The sequence below is a fragment of the Culex quinquefasciatus genome, chromosome 2, assembly GCF_015732765.1.
Source record: "Culex quinquefasciatus strain JHB chromosome 2, VPISU_Cqui_1.0_pri_paternal, whole genome shotgun sequence".
NCBI lineage: Eukaryota > Metazoa > Arthropoda > Insecta > Diptera > Culicidae > Culex > Culex quinquefasciatus.
Window position 1 is genome coordinate 206914523 of NC_051862.1, and position 13671 is coordinate 206928193.

At 35.0% G+C, this 13671-nt stretch overlaps 1 protein-coding gene across 3 annotated transcripts in view; it reads left to right on the forward strand.

Annotated features, from left to right (window-relative positions):
- LOC6054171 (nitric oxide synthase) overlaps nt 1-13671 on the forward strand; it is a 151106-nt gene that overhangs the window by 79912 nt on the left and 57523 nt on the right. For all 3 annotated transcript variants that reach the window (XM_038252986.1, XM_038252987.1, XM_038252988.1), the window contains exons 5-9: nt 4085-4247; nt 8108-8199; nt 11599-11740; nt 11861-12175; nt 12282-12463. In XM_038252986.1, the coding sequence (XP_038108914.1) occupies nt 4085-4247; nt 8108-8199; nt 11599-11740; nt 11861-12175; nt 12282-12463 (894 nt within the window). The remainder of the gene's footprint in view (nt 1-4084; nt 4248-8107; nt 8200-11598; nt 11741-11860; nt 12176-12281; nt 12464-13671) is intronic.

Below are 13671 nucleotides of genomic sequence, written 5' to 3' on the forward strand. Positions count from 1 at the left end.
AATATTCTGGAGGATGTTAAAAATGTGTATTTTCGTAATTTTTGGCAAAAACCTATTTTTTCAAAAAATCATATCTCCCCGTCATTTCATCCGATTTTAGCTGTCTTAGACGCAAAAGAAATGTGATTAGTTTGGCTATTTGAGAAAAATAGTAAGAAGTTTTAAAAATCTAGCTTAACTATTGAAAAAGTCGTATGAAAACTTAAAATGGCGTTTTGACCGTGTCTGGACCAAAGAGCCTATGTCTGAAAATATTTCTATCGGATTTCTCGGAAAATATAACAGTACATTTAAAAAAAAATGGCGATGTCGAACCGTACGTTCCTGAGATATGATTTTTTGAAAATAAAAACTGAGTTTTTCGACAAGAGACGCCACGCGCAATAACAAGAAAGTGACGAAATCGGCAAAAAATAAACTTTTTTCACTAAAACTGCGATAACTTTAAAATTTCAGCGATGACTAGGGTTAGTGAAATTTCACGATTTCGCGGACAGCGTGAAATCCGCGAAATTTTGCTTTTTCCGCGAAATCCCGTGAAATTTTATGTTTGTGAAGATTTGTAACGCTATTTCTTAAAATAATTTTTCAAACTCAAAAAGGAATGAAAATAATCTTATAAATTACTGTAGAATCAAGCAAATGAAAACCCTGGTTAAATTACTAATACAGGGTTAGTGATTTCTGACGATTTCGTTGACAGCGTGAAATTCGTGAAATTTTTCAATTTCCTCAAATATTTTTTTTTAAATAACAACATAATAAATATATCATCCATAAAGACTGATTAAGTAAATTTTATTAGTTTTCAATTGAAAAGCATGATATGTACCATTTGAAGAATCGTTCAGTTCCTTTTAGAATCTGACTAAATTTAGTAATATCTTCATTCGCTGCAATACAAATTTTACTGCTATTTTATTTGAAACAAAAAAAATTAAATACATAAAAACGAAGAGTATTTCTTTAAAACTTTTAAAAACCTTTCAGTTTTTTCCTGTTCATTCCTATTTAATTTTAACGATATTTGCTTATTTGGGTGGATGATTCCCGTGAAAGTTAAAAAATACTACTTTTCATGTTTGCTGTTCTCATTTTCAATAAAATTTTTGACTTCGTTACAGATAACATTATTTTTGCCTTTTGATTTTAAGTTTTTGATAAGTGAAATGAAAATAAAAAAAAATATTTTTCGTGTGCTAAACTGCCGTTCTACGCATAATTGTCCCATGCCATCATTTTTGGACGATTCTGACTTTTTTCATTTTTAAGCTTAATTTTACGAATATTTTCAGAAAAACACATAAAATCTAATAGTTTGTTCAGAAAATCATTGAAAACAACACCAAGTCTGTTTATCCCATCGTTGAACTTCTACGCGTATGTGTCCCACCAAGTATTTTCTATCGCAAAATCATGAGTTTTAAGAAGCATATCATCTTGTGTACCTGTTTAGCTGTAAGAGGATTACAAATAAGGGTGATAAAATGCTAACCGAGGTGAATAGGGACATATAGGGCGAAAAGGGACCCACGGGACAATTTTGAGTAGAAACACAGAAAATTAGTATATGTTCAGTAAATGAGAATACGCATGCCCTAAACTTTGTTTCAAAAAATATATAGAGCTCACCCATAAAACAAGTTTAAACTTTTTTGAAAATTTGGAGGATTTTTTTGTCACGTTCATATTTAGTGTAGTTTTTTTTTAGTTTATCGAAGAATAAAATATATAAAAGCATAAAAAGTAGTTTTAATGATTTAAACATAAGATTTTCAGAGTTATTTTAACTTTTTTCACGTTCCGCGAAATTTGCGTGAAATTTGTTTTTTTTTTTTAAATTGAGGTCCCCGTGAAATTTGCAATTTTCGAGCGTGAAAAATCACTAAGCCTACCCAAGTAGCACTCATAACTTGTCGACGGTTGAATAACAGTTAGACAGCTGTTTTGGATCAACATACGTGAAAAAATGTCAACGTTAGTTAAATATCCGTTTGCTTCACTACTTGTATAACTGACCTATGTAACTCATGATATGTGTGCCATACAAGTGTTAAAACACAGTCAACTTCACTCTTTTCCAACTTTTACACACAACATAGGGAATATGCACTCGCTCCTAACTCCATCCAATTTGCTGATTTACATTGTTTAAACAACTTATTTTGGAACAACTTCGATAGAAACTTGCTTGCTCACTTCCGTTTGAGGTATTTATCACTTGATTTCAGTCGAAAACGCTTTTTATGAGCTGTAATTAAACGTCAAAATGCTGATATGCCAAGATGTTGTTCCCTCATCTGCAATGTTTTCCTCGAAAACAGTTTGTTGAATAAAAATAATATTGCACTGTTTGCCACACTGCTTATCTAACATTGTCATGTGACAGCATCTTCTGAAAAATGGGTGTGGCCAACCATTCTATAAATAACCTTAGGTTTTCTCGCTTTGTTTCACAAATGTTCTCGGAGAATAGATTTTATAACGGATGCTCAACATACATATTCAACTTGACATTGCGTGTTGTTAGGTGGTGTAAATTTGTACATGAGGAATTCGGAGTTTCAATAATGATTATTTATTGAAGATTACAGTAGTTTTGATTGTTGACCGATTAATTTGTAAACATATCGCTGGTAAAAGCTACAAAAATTATCAGCTTATAGAGTTTATGATAGAGAAAACAATAAATCAAAATCATACCAAAATCAATATTACTCCGTGGTACGGTAATCGAAATGACAGTTGAAACGGTTTGTTATAACAAAGTTATATAGTGGAGTTATATCAACTGACTTGAAACAAACTTATATAACTTCAACAGCCTTCGTTGGAGTTAAGTTCTTTAGCTAACAAAACAGACAGCAGCCTTCTTATTGACGCTTGGGCCAGCTTGTTTACTATGAAGCCCTGTGGAGAGATGTGGAAGCGCGCCTGGACCTGCCGTGGAGAACAACAAGTCGTCGAAGTCATCGGATCGAATCTTGAGAAAGAGGAAGTTCATCAAAAAAGGAAAATCTAAAAGTTCGCCGTGCGAGGAATTTTCACACTTCACGTAGACTGCGCGCCACGATTGTTTTTCTTTTTTTACATTCAATTTCGAATTATTTTAAATAAATCAGGCAGAAACAAGCGTACTTTTTATTAGCTTCGTCGTTGATTGAAATTCTAATAAGAAATGTTTGTTTACATGTATGTTAGTCAACGGTTAGACAGCTGTTTTCAAACTAATTTTCCTTTTCAGTGTGCGCTTTGATTTGACAGCACAGCCGTAAACCACGTCTCCTTTTTTTCGTTGAATCTCTTGTTAGCTAGCACAGTGTTGTCAAATACAATTGTACAACTTACTCTGATAACTTGCATCTTGTTCTGGCAAGTTATACAACAGAAAAAAGTGCGCTTTTTCCAGTTCACAGGAGTTGTAGAACAAGTTGTGACAACCAGACGGATTGCTTATACAACCAGTTAGGAAATACGTTTATCTGACAAAGTGTGTTGCTTGGGTAGTTATGTGGTTGTAAAATTAATGACCAGCAAACACAAAATTATCAAATTTCGACAAAAAAAATCACGCTTCATATATTTTATTTTAAAACATGCAACACGGTTGACTAATAACAACATTTCACCTCATCGCGATTAAAAGCAAATATTAGTCGACACATGCTCGCGTTGATTATTCAAATTTGGTCACCGAAGCCACTATCTATTAGCTTCGGCTTCCAGTGCAAATTGATAATCACACTCATTATCGACGGCGGCTTGCCACAATTTGGCAATGTTTGTCTATGTTTGGTCATGCTCAAATTAAATGGAAACTAACCAGAGCAAACATGTACTTTTGTGGAGTCAACGATAATTAAAATTTGTTAAACTTTTGATCACACAATGATGCTGGAGAGATGTGTTTGGAATTAATTTTCAATTGAATTTCAATTAGAGGAGGTCAAATTGATCTGTTTTAAATAGTTTCTCTACTCCGTAATTGATTATCAATAAAGACCTGAGACTTTAAGGCTTCAGACGCAGCCAAGATCCAATCCTCTTTCATAATTTTCCCACCTACTTCTTCAATCACTTTCAGACTCAAATCGCCCGCCCACGAGGCCCGCCTGCAGCAGGTTCAGAAGGAGATTGAAGCGTCGGGCATTTACCAGCTGACCGAGACCGAGCTGATCTACGGAGCGAAGCTGGCCTGGCGTAACTCGTCCCGCTGCATCGGGCGGATACAGTGGTCCAAGCTGCAGGTAAGAAGATGTTCTGCCTGTTTCTTTATACGTTTTTCTTATCCTCGGGCGAGATATGGGTTTTAGATAGATAGTTGGAAAAGCGGAAAATTCTCGTTTGAGTTCTACTTTGGCTAAGAAAAACGTCTTCAAGCAGAATGATGTGGGGGTGTTCAAAAAACTTGTTTAATACTTTGTAATAAAATGCTAGAAAAAGATTTTCTTACATTTTATTCAATTATTTTCGATTCAAGATTAACATTCTTCAAATAAAAATTATCCATTCCAACGCAACAATATGTTTCCGCTCACTCATCAAAATTCTCACCCTCCCTAGGAGGAAAAGGAAAACTCGCAAGAAAAGAATATGAGTCCAACAGAAAGGGAAAGAGAGCGAATGAGAGTGAGAAGGGATGGTTAAAGTCATTAATTATTCAAATTGAGAGTCATACACTCTTTATGTAATTAGCGCAAGCCTCCCCCTTGATGCTGCTTCCAGGACCTGAACTATGATGATGGTCTCTAGTTATGGGGCAATAGTTGCATAGTTTTTCCCCCCGGGAACTTTGAGGGTGGAAGAGGGGGTGTTTTCTATCAGACACACTATGAAGGTGTAAATTAAATGAAGCACAAGGAGGAAAATTAAATTATTCTCGACTATCGTCTTCGTTCGACTTGGAAAGTTGGCGCGTTTTCATGGAAGGATACTTCAGAGCTATGGTTGTGCAAGAGTTTTTGTGTGTTGGGAAGTGCAAAGTTGCACAAGAAGAGGTGTAGTTCTGCAAATGATTGTTTTAATCGTTGACAGTTTTGTAGTTGTTTCGCTGGCTTTGTGATTCGGGGTGAAATTTTGAAGTAAATTAAAAGATACTTGTAACGAGATTTCAATTAAGATAACATCATCACCAGTATTGAGTTTTATGCTAAGTTCGATGTTGACGAAATATCTCTCAAGTTGAGCTAAACTTTATGAATGAAACTCAGAACAACAAACCCAAAAGATATGGTGCAAAAAAATCTTTACAAAAATTACAACATAAGTTCAGCACGAACAAAACTCATTTGCATACAATTCACGGTTTCAGATGAGTAAGATAAACTTCCCAAAAAACCACCTGATGCATGTTTTGGGCTTTCTTGTGCGCTTTCGAGGAGGAACTTAATTCCAGTTGAAATTACAAAAAGTTTTTAAATAATTTAAATTTTTATTGTTTTCTTGTGAATGATTCACTTTATATGATAAAATCATTCAGGGTGAAAGTTGATGAAAAAATTCAGGTCATCGCGGAATGTTTAAAAATTGCTTCTAATTAGACTTAAGCTTTGTTTAATGTTTGATCAATCACAACAATATTGTTTTCCGATTTCCACATAACAATAAGATTAGTCAAATCTGTTTGTTTCTGACCTTCATAAATAACGGAATGATTTGAACTTTGAAAAATGTTTACAACAGCCAACAGTATGGTGCAAAATTTGTTATCGTAAATAAATTTTTTGAATTGTATTTTTTTTAAATCGAAGATATTGACATTTAAAAAAAGAATATTTAGATGCAAAATCAAAGATGAACAATTCACTACGAAATCGGTTTTTTTTTAATTTTAATTTTTGTATTTTTTAATCCGGCTGAAACAAATATTAAATTTTTTGATCTTTTGAAATGTTAGTCTTGATCTAAAAAAAAAATGAAAATATTGTTTTCGAAAAGATCAGATCGGATTTCTGAAAAGTTGGCATTTATGCCCCCTGAAACATATAAAAAAATAAAAAATTAAAAACAGTGTTTTTCACCATTTTTTTTACAGTGTATCATTTTATTTCAGTGTACTGCCGTTCTACGCATAATTGTCCCATGTTCAAAAAAGTGCAACTGAGAACGCGATTGATATTTTTCGAACGATTTTTGTGTTTCTACGCATAATTGTCCCGTGGGTACCTATTTGCCCTATGTGTCCCTAATTTCCCCAGTTAGCAGTGTATCACTGTTTTTTGTGATCATCTTGCCAAAAAAACAGGTAAACACGACATAATGCTTCATAAAACTACAATTATGCGTAGAAGTTTAACGTTGGGACAAACAGACTTGATGTTGTTTTCAATGAGTTTCCGAACAAAGTACCAGATTTGATATATTTTTCTTAAAGTATACGACAAAATAAACATACAAATGTTAAAAAGTCAAAATTGTCCAAAAATGACATGGGACAATTATGCGTAGAGCGGCAGTGTAGTCCTTATCCATACCTACAACTTTGCCGAACACACCAAATGGATCAAACAATACAGATTTTTGAATTTTCATACATCATTTTTGAATGGACAGCTGCCAAATTTGTATGAAAAATTATATGGACAAACGAATGATGCAAAATGGCTTCTTTGGGCATACCAAAGGCACCAAAAAGTTTCAGCCGCATTTAAAAATACAAAAAAAAATCTGGTGCAATCTTAAATAAACTAACATTTTCAATTAACTTTTAGATTTAAGAGCATTTTAGCATTTTTTAAAATCTTCAAGATTTTGAAATTCGAAAATTTTTATGTAAGAAAAGCAAACCAGAATGAAATATTTTTGAAAAGCTTAGAAAATTACTACAATTTTCTTTTTTTTTTACTTTGCTGATCTTCTGGTTGCTGAATTACAGCCTCTCTGAGCTAAGTTTTGTGATAAATGAGTTTTTGTCAGTGTTTTGATCTGATTAACACTTATTTTTTAACTATCGAATTTTGGGAACTCTCGGTTCGATTTTTAATATCAAAAAATTATTTTTTTTTGATTTCTTTTATGTTTGTTTCAAAATAATGTCAAATTTAATAAACCAAGCCAAACTTTTTAAAATTTCGAAATAAATGATTTTTGCCTTTTGATTTTTTTAATTTATAAGATTAGAAATTATGTTTTATAAAAAAGAACGGAAAAGAGTTTTGGCTTTATACATTGAAAATTGAATCAATAGTTTCTTGGTGCACAAAATCGATTAACAAAATCAAATAACGAAAACTTAAGGACATTTTTTTAGCTTTTGAATAAAAATTAATGCAGAGTTGCTTCTTCTACAAAAAGAATTAAAAAAAATAATTTTCCTCTTTTAAAAATTGTTTATGCAAGGGTGCTTTTTCTTAATAAATTTTGTTTTTATTGCAAAAAACTATAATTGAAATTCAAATTTAGCATTTTAAAATATGTTTTAAAATTTAGTTGGACAACAGTTGTGATGTTTTCCAAAAATCTACATTTTCAAAAAGAATTTCTCCGGTACCAGATTGTGCACTATAATTTACATGGAATCCCTTCGGATGAAGATGTTCTGGTCGAAAAATAGCTTCAGGAAGGCCCTCAAAAGGAGAGAATACTAAACATGGTCCGGTCCAGCTGGGAGTGGGTAAGGCATTTCCTCCCTGCAAATAAGTTACTCCGGAATGCTATAGTCATGAGGACTGTGAGGCCACATAGTTGATTTGAAATTTCTATTGTACAACTCAGTCGAGAGTTTGATTCGGTTATGTGTGTATCGGTTTAAGTGGGATTACTGATGAGGAAGATTGAGTGTCGATCAGAGTCAAGTGATGGCCGAGATTCATCATCGACGAAAAGGAAGACTTCCTTCTTGGCACTACAGTGTGTAACGTGTTCCTCGCAGAACCAATCTCTCTCGCTCTTTCAATCTAACGTAAATTCTTGCCATTCTTTTGCTTTCATGTGGCGTCACTGCTGCTCATCCGCATCTGGAACACGACATCGACGTTCGGTTTGCATCATCCGGATGCTGGTGCTAACCTGATGATCTGACGACCTGACACCACCTCGTTTATACACGCGGTAATTGCCCCTCGGTGGGTCTTCAACACCACGACGACGACGACGCGGATGAGGTTAGGTTTTCGACTGCCGTTACGTTACCACCACCAGTGGAATGTTTGAAGCAATTTGCAATCACATCAAGTATGCCACCAATAAAGGGAACCTCAGGTACGTATATGGAGCAGGTTGCACTCTCTCTCTTTCCACATCACGACCAAGAATAGAGGTCAAGATGTGGCCGTTTGAGCACGTTACCAGTAGTTTAGTCTTGTTAGCAAAGTTTAGTACTATTTGAAGAAAAAAGATAACTTTTAAAGATGTGTTCTAAAGTGTACTAAAAAAATATTTAAAAAAAGCACTTCGAGCTACTTTGAGATCTGGCCAAACAAGAGATGTACACGAACACATTTGTTACATTTTACAAGGAGAAAACTTGTTCCACAATCTTCATGAACAATAAAGTTTGCTCACACTCTTCAGCAGTAGTTTCACAGTGTGCTAAACATGGCATGCATTGAAAGCTTAGTGCACTAATGCAGAGATTAGCGTGTGTGTACTTTCTAGTTGCTGCATTTCCCTTCTAGGGGAAAATCACATTTCTTTGGTAGGTTAAAGATTTGATCGAATTATCAAACTATTTTGCAATCCTTCTTGAAGAAACTTGTTTCATAATTAATTTCAGTTGAAAACGCTTATTCAAATCACGTGCCTGATGAAAAAACATGCATTTACCCTATTCCCTCACATATATTTGTGGTTGCATGGCCTCCTGTTGGAAGGAACCGCAAAAGTTTCTTGAAGCTTTTATCTCCCCTAAAGGAAATAACATACGTCTCGTTGGTGTAATTGTCTCTGAGCGTATTTATATTTTTATAAATTTTGTTATAAAGTTGTTATTCTATTTGGGTAATTCTATACCCAATCACACGAAATCGAGAAAAGTTTCCCCTTCGATTTGCGTGAAACTTTGTCCTAAGGCGTAACTTTTGTCCCTGATCACGAATTTGTAGCCTGCAACAGTGATGAGATAGAAATTATGTAAAATTGAAAGCCCGAATTGATGGCGTACTCAGAATTCCGAAAAAAAAACTATTTTTCATCGAAAAAACATTTAAAATGTTTTATAAACTCTGCCATTTTCCGTAACTCAACTGAACATTTTTTGGGACATGTCATTTAAAGGGAAATTTAATGTACTTTTCATATCTACATTATCCCAGAAGGGTAATTTTTTCATTTAGAACATACATTTTTCTCTTTGAAATTTCGTGTTTTTTTCTAATTTTGCAGGGTTACTTTTTAGAGTATAACAATGTTGTACAAAGTTGTAGAGCAGATTTTTTTTATTTATAAACATAAACGGTTTGTTTATGAACATCACGAGTTATCGCGATTTTACGACAAATGTTACTTTTTGCGTTACTCTTTGTTCCGTCGTCCGTGTCTGTCGCGAGTGACCATGAACGGCAATGATCAACGAAGATCAACTTTTTCAAAACTTTTTTTTCGTAAAATCGCGATAACTCGTGATGTTCATAAACAAACCCCTTATGTTTATAAATACAAAGTTTTGTAACTGACTGCTCTACAACTTTGTAAAATATTGTTACACTCTATAAAGTAACCCTGCAAAGTTAGAAAATACACGAAATTTAAAAATGCAAAATTTTGTTCTAAATGTAAAAATGACCCTTCTGGGTTAACGTAGATTCGAAAAGTACACTGAATTTCCCCTAAAATGACGTGTTCCAAAAAATTTCACAGTTGATTAACGGAAAATGGCAAAGTTTTTTAAAAATTTAAGTGTTTTTTGATAAAAAAAAGTTTTTCTTTCGGAATTCTTATACAGAAAAAAAAACAATTCTCTTAATCGTGATTTTTTTCATGAGTATGGTGCATTTGCACTATAAACGTGAATATATTCCTTCGTGGTTCTCGCATTCGTGAATTTAATTCACGATTTCGATAATTGGTTTTTTTTCAGTGTAGTATGCCATCCAATCGGGCGTCCAATTTTACATAAAAGTCCCTTTGACACCAAATTTATATCTCATCACTTGCAAATTATTGAAAAACACGTATTTTTCGCATGATCAAAAATAAGAGGGGTTTTACCCCTTAGGACAAAGTTTCACGCAAATCGAAGAGGAGTCGGGGCAGGGAATTTTTTAACATTTTGGTTTTACCAAATAAAAAGAAGACAGTTTATTAAAACATTCTCATAAAATTATTAAAAATAAATTCCAATTGTCTTAAGAAAGCACAATTTCTACGCTAGTTGCTTCTTTCGACGACGACGACGACATAAAATTTTCCGTGCATGCTTCGAAAAACTATGTTAAAGTGTGTACTGATAGTATTGGTGCAATAGAATGTAGCACTTTGATGCGAGCATTTGTGTTGCATTTTTTTGTAGTTGTGAGTGAGTTTTGCCGAATTTCGACGCTCCTTTTGAAATTGAGATTTGAGAGGTTTCGTTGAAAAGCGTAAAGATAAATTCAGAGAGATTTTTTACTTTCAACATTTAATTGCCTTATTTTGCAAAAAGTTGAAAAAAAAATAAAAAAAATAATATTTTAATTTTCTGAAGCATTTGAAAATTATTTTGAGCATAGGATTTTGATGACTTTTATGCATTAAGCATGTTTTTTTTTAATCCTGAAAATATTAAAACGCACTTTTCAGATACTGGAACTGTAACGCAATTTTTGAGTCCATATATTTATTTATTTTTTTCCAAGCATGCCATGCGATCAATCGACAGAGCTCGTATTTGTTTTTCTATAAACTCTTCCTGAACTTTATAGTCTGCTCTCACAAATACAAATGCGAACGGATGAACGCAACAAAAATTCACTCACACGGTCGTTTGACTCTCACCAGAAATTTCACTCGCGCAGAGCTCATTCGTTCACTTGGCCTATGACTGCATTCAAATGATTGCTGTCACCACACTTAACCACACAAACAAGAAATAGATACGAAAAGAGAGAACGAGAAGGAGCATGCGCCGTCGTGTCGACCGGCTTTATGAGTGTTAAGCTCGGCATTCTTTCGTGCCAACTTCGTATGTGTCAACTGACTTTTCCAAGGCCTGTTCACAAGTTTCACGAACATATAGGGGAAATATACCCTTTTTAATCACTCTTAGCCGTTCGACAAATTCTCATCACTTTTGCCGTTTTCCGCTAAATATTAAATCAACATTTTCAGATGTATCAACAATGAAGAGTTGCTTGCTCACTTTTATTTGAGCTATTTATTACTTGGGAACAGACAAAAATACTTTATGAAAAATATAATTCATGATCAAAGTGCTGATAGAAATAGGCTGAAAAAGGGGTTTGGTTCCCCTCGTTTGGCTAATGTCTACTGTGAAAAATCAATAAATTACATCTCCCCTTAAAAAATCTAACTTTATGTTTATGTTCCGTAATTCATCATAAATAAGGGCCTACTTAGGAACTAAGGAAAATCAATGATTTGTTATGCTTGTGAAAAATGAGACCAAAAATTATTGAGTTCAAAATGATAAAATTGCCTTTTCATTTCCATCCCTCCCCACAGATCAGCCATCACGATTTTCCCCCAGCGCACAGACGGCACGCACGACTACCGAATCTGGAACGGCCAGCTGATTTCGTACGCCGGCTACAAGGGCCCGGACGGCAAAATCATCGGCGACCCGATGCACGTCGAGTTCACCGATGTATGAAATTGAAAATCTATCCTTGCGAATTTTCTCACTAATTTGTCAATTTTCTTCCCTCGCTACCTGTTGCTGCTGCGCTGGAAATTGATTTTCGCACACACACACACACACACACAGTTTTGCATCAAACTGGGCTGGAAAAGCAAACGAACCGAGTGGGACATTCTGCCGCTGGTGCTGTCCGCGAACGGCCACGACCCGGATTACTTCGACTTCCCGCCCGACCTGATCATGGAGGTGCCGTTCAGCCATCCGACGTTCAAGTGGTTCGCCGACCTGAACCTGCGCTGGTACGCACTGCCGGCCGTGTCCGGGATGCTGTTCGACTGCGGGGGCATCCAATTTACGGCCACGGCCTTCAGCGGGTGGTACATGTCCACCGAGATTGGGTGCCGAAATCTGTGCGACACCAACCGGCGCAACATGCTGGAGGTGAGTTTCTGGGGATCCGCGAAAAACCGCAAATTTCATTGAATTGGATCTGTTTTTCTCTTCTCTAAAAAAATAATCTTTCACTGGAATTCCAACCAATCGTCAGCCCGTCGCGATCAAAATGGGCCTGGACACGCGGAATCCGACGTCCCTGTGGAAGGACAAAGCCCTGGTCGAAATCAATATCGCCGTGCTGCACTCGTTCCAGTCGCGCAACATCACCATCGTGGACCATCACACGGCCAGCGAGAGCTTCATGAAGCATTACGAGAACGAAACCAAGCTGAGGTGAGTATGGGGACTGTTAGGATATAAAAGTTGCAATTTTGGGGGAAAAGTATATTTAAAATTAAGAATATTATAACACACACGTTGATACTTTAAGATATTTCATGGATGATAAAAAGTACAAAATTGTTTAAACCACTGCACTAATTTATGCCGATTGTATCGAAATATTTCAGCAAAAGGTAGAAAGAAAAAGTGTTGCAAAATGTTTTAAACAACCAGGTAGTGCGTCCATTCCGGGATTTTTCCAAAACCGGGAATTCCCGAATCCCGGGAATTTTCATAATTTGTCCTGGGAATTCCCGAAATTGAAAAAAAAAATGGTCTGGAAATTCAGATTTGGCTGTAGAAATAGATGATAGATTTGGCTGTAGAAATAGATGGACAGTTGAATACATAGTAATTAATACGAATTTTAAAGCATTAACATTTGTATTCGGGATATATCAGCTTTATCTTGGCTAATTAGGGAAAATTGTTTTAATTCTGAAATCTGAAATCTCCTGTACCTTTTCAGCCTGTAGTCCTGATTTTCCCCAGTTGGTGGTGTTAACATAAAAATAATTAATAAAATATATGTTTGATAAGATAAGACATTGAAAACTTATCTAAAATTTTACATTGACTAGTATTATTTTATTTCTAGAGTTTTCTAAAGGTCCTATACTGCCGTTCTACGCATAATTGTCCCATGTTCAAAAAAGTGCAACTGAGAAAAACGCGATTGAAATTTTTCGACCGATTTCTGTGTTTCTACGCATAATTGTCCCGTGGGTTCCTATTCGCCCTATGTGTCCCTAATCGCCCCAGTTAGCAGTTTATCACCCTTATTTGTGATCCTCTTGCTATACAACAGGTAAACAAGGCATAATACGTAATAAAACTAATGATTCCGTGTAAGAAAATACTTGGTGGGACAATTATGCGTAGAAGTTCAACGATGGGACAAACAGACTTGGTGTTGTTTTTGATGAGTTTCCGAACAAAGTACCAGATTTTATGTGTTTTTCTTAAAGTACACATCAGACTAAACTTAAAAATGGCATAAAGTCAAAATCGTCAAAAACTGACATGGGACAATTATGCGTAGAACGGCAGTATAAACATATGAAAGACAATAGCTTATAGAACCTTTAAAAAAACTCTGGTTCTCGTTTTTTAGACATTTTCATAGAAATTTTTTAAGCTTTTATGGCATATAACAAAAT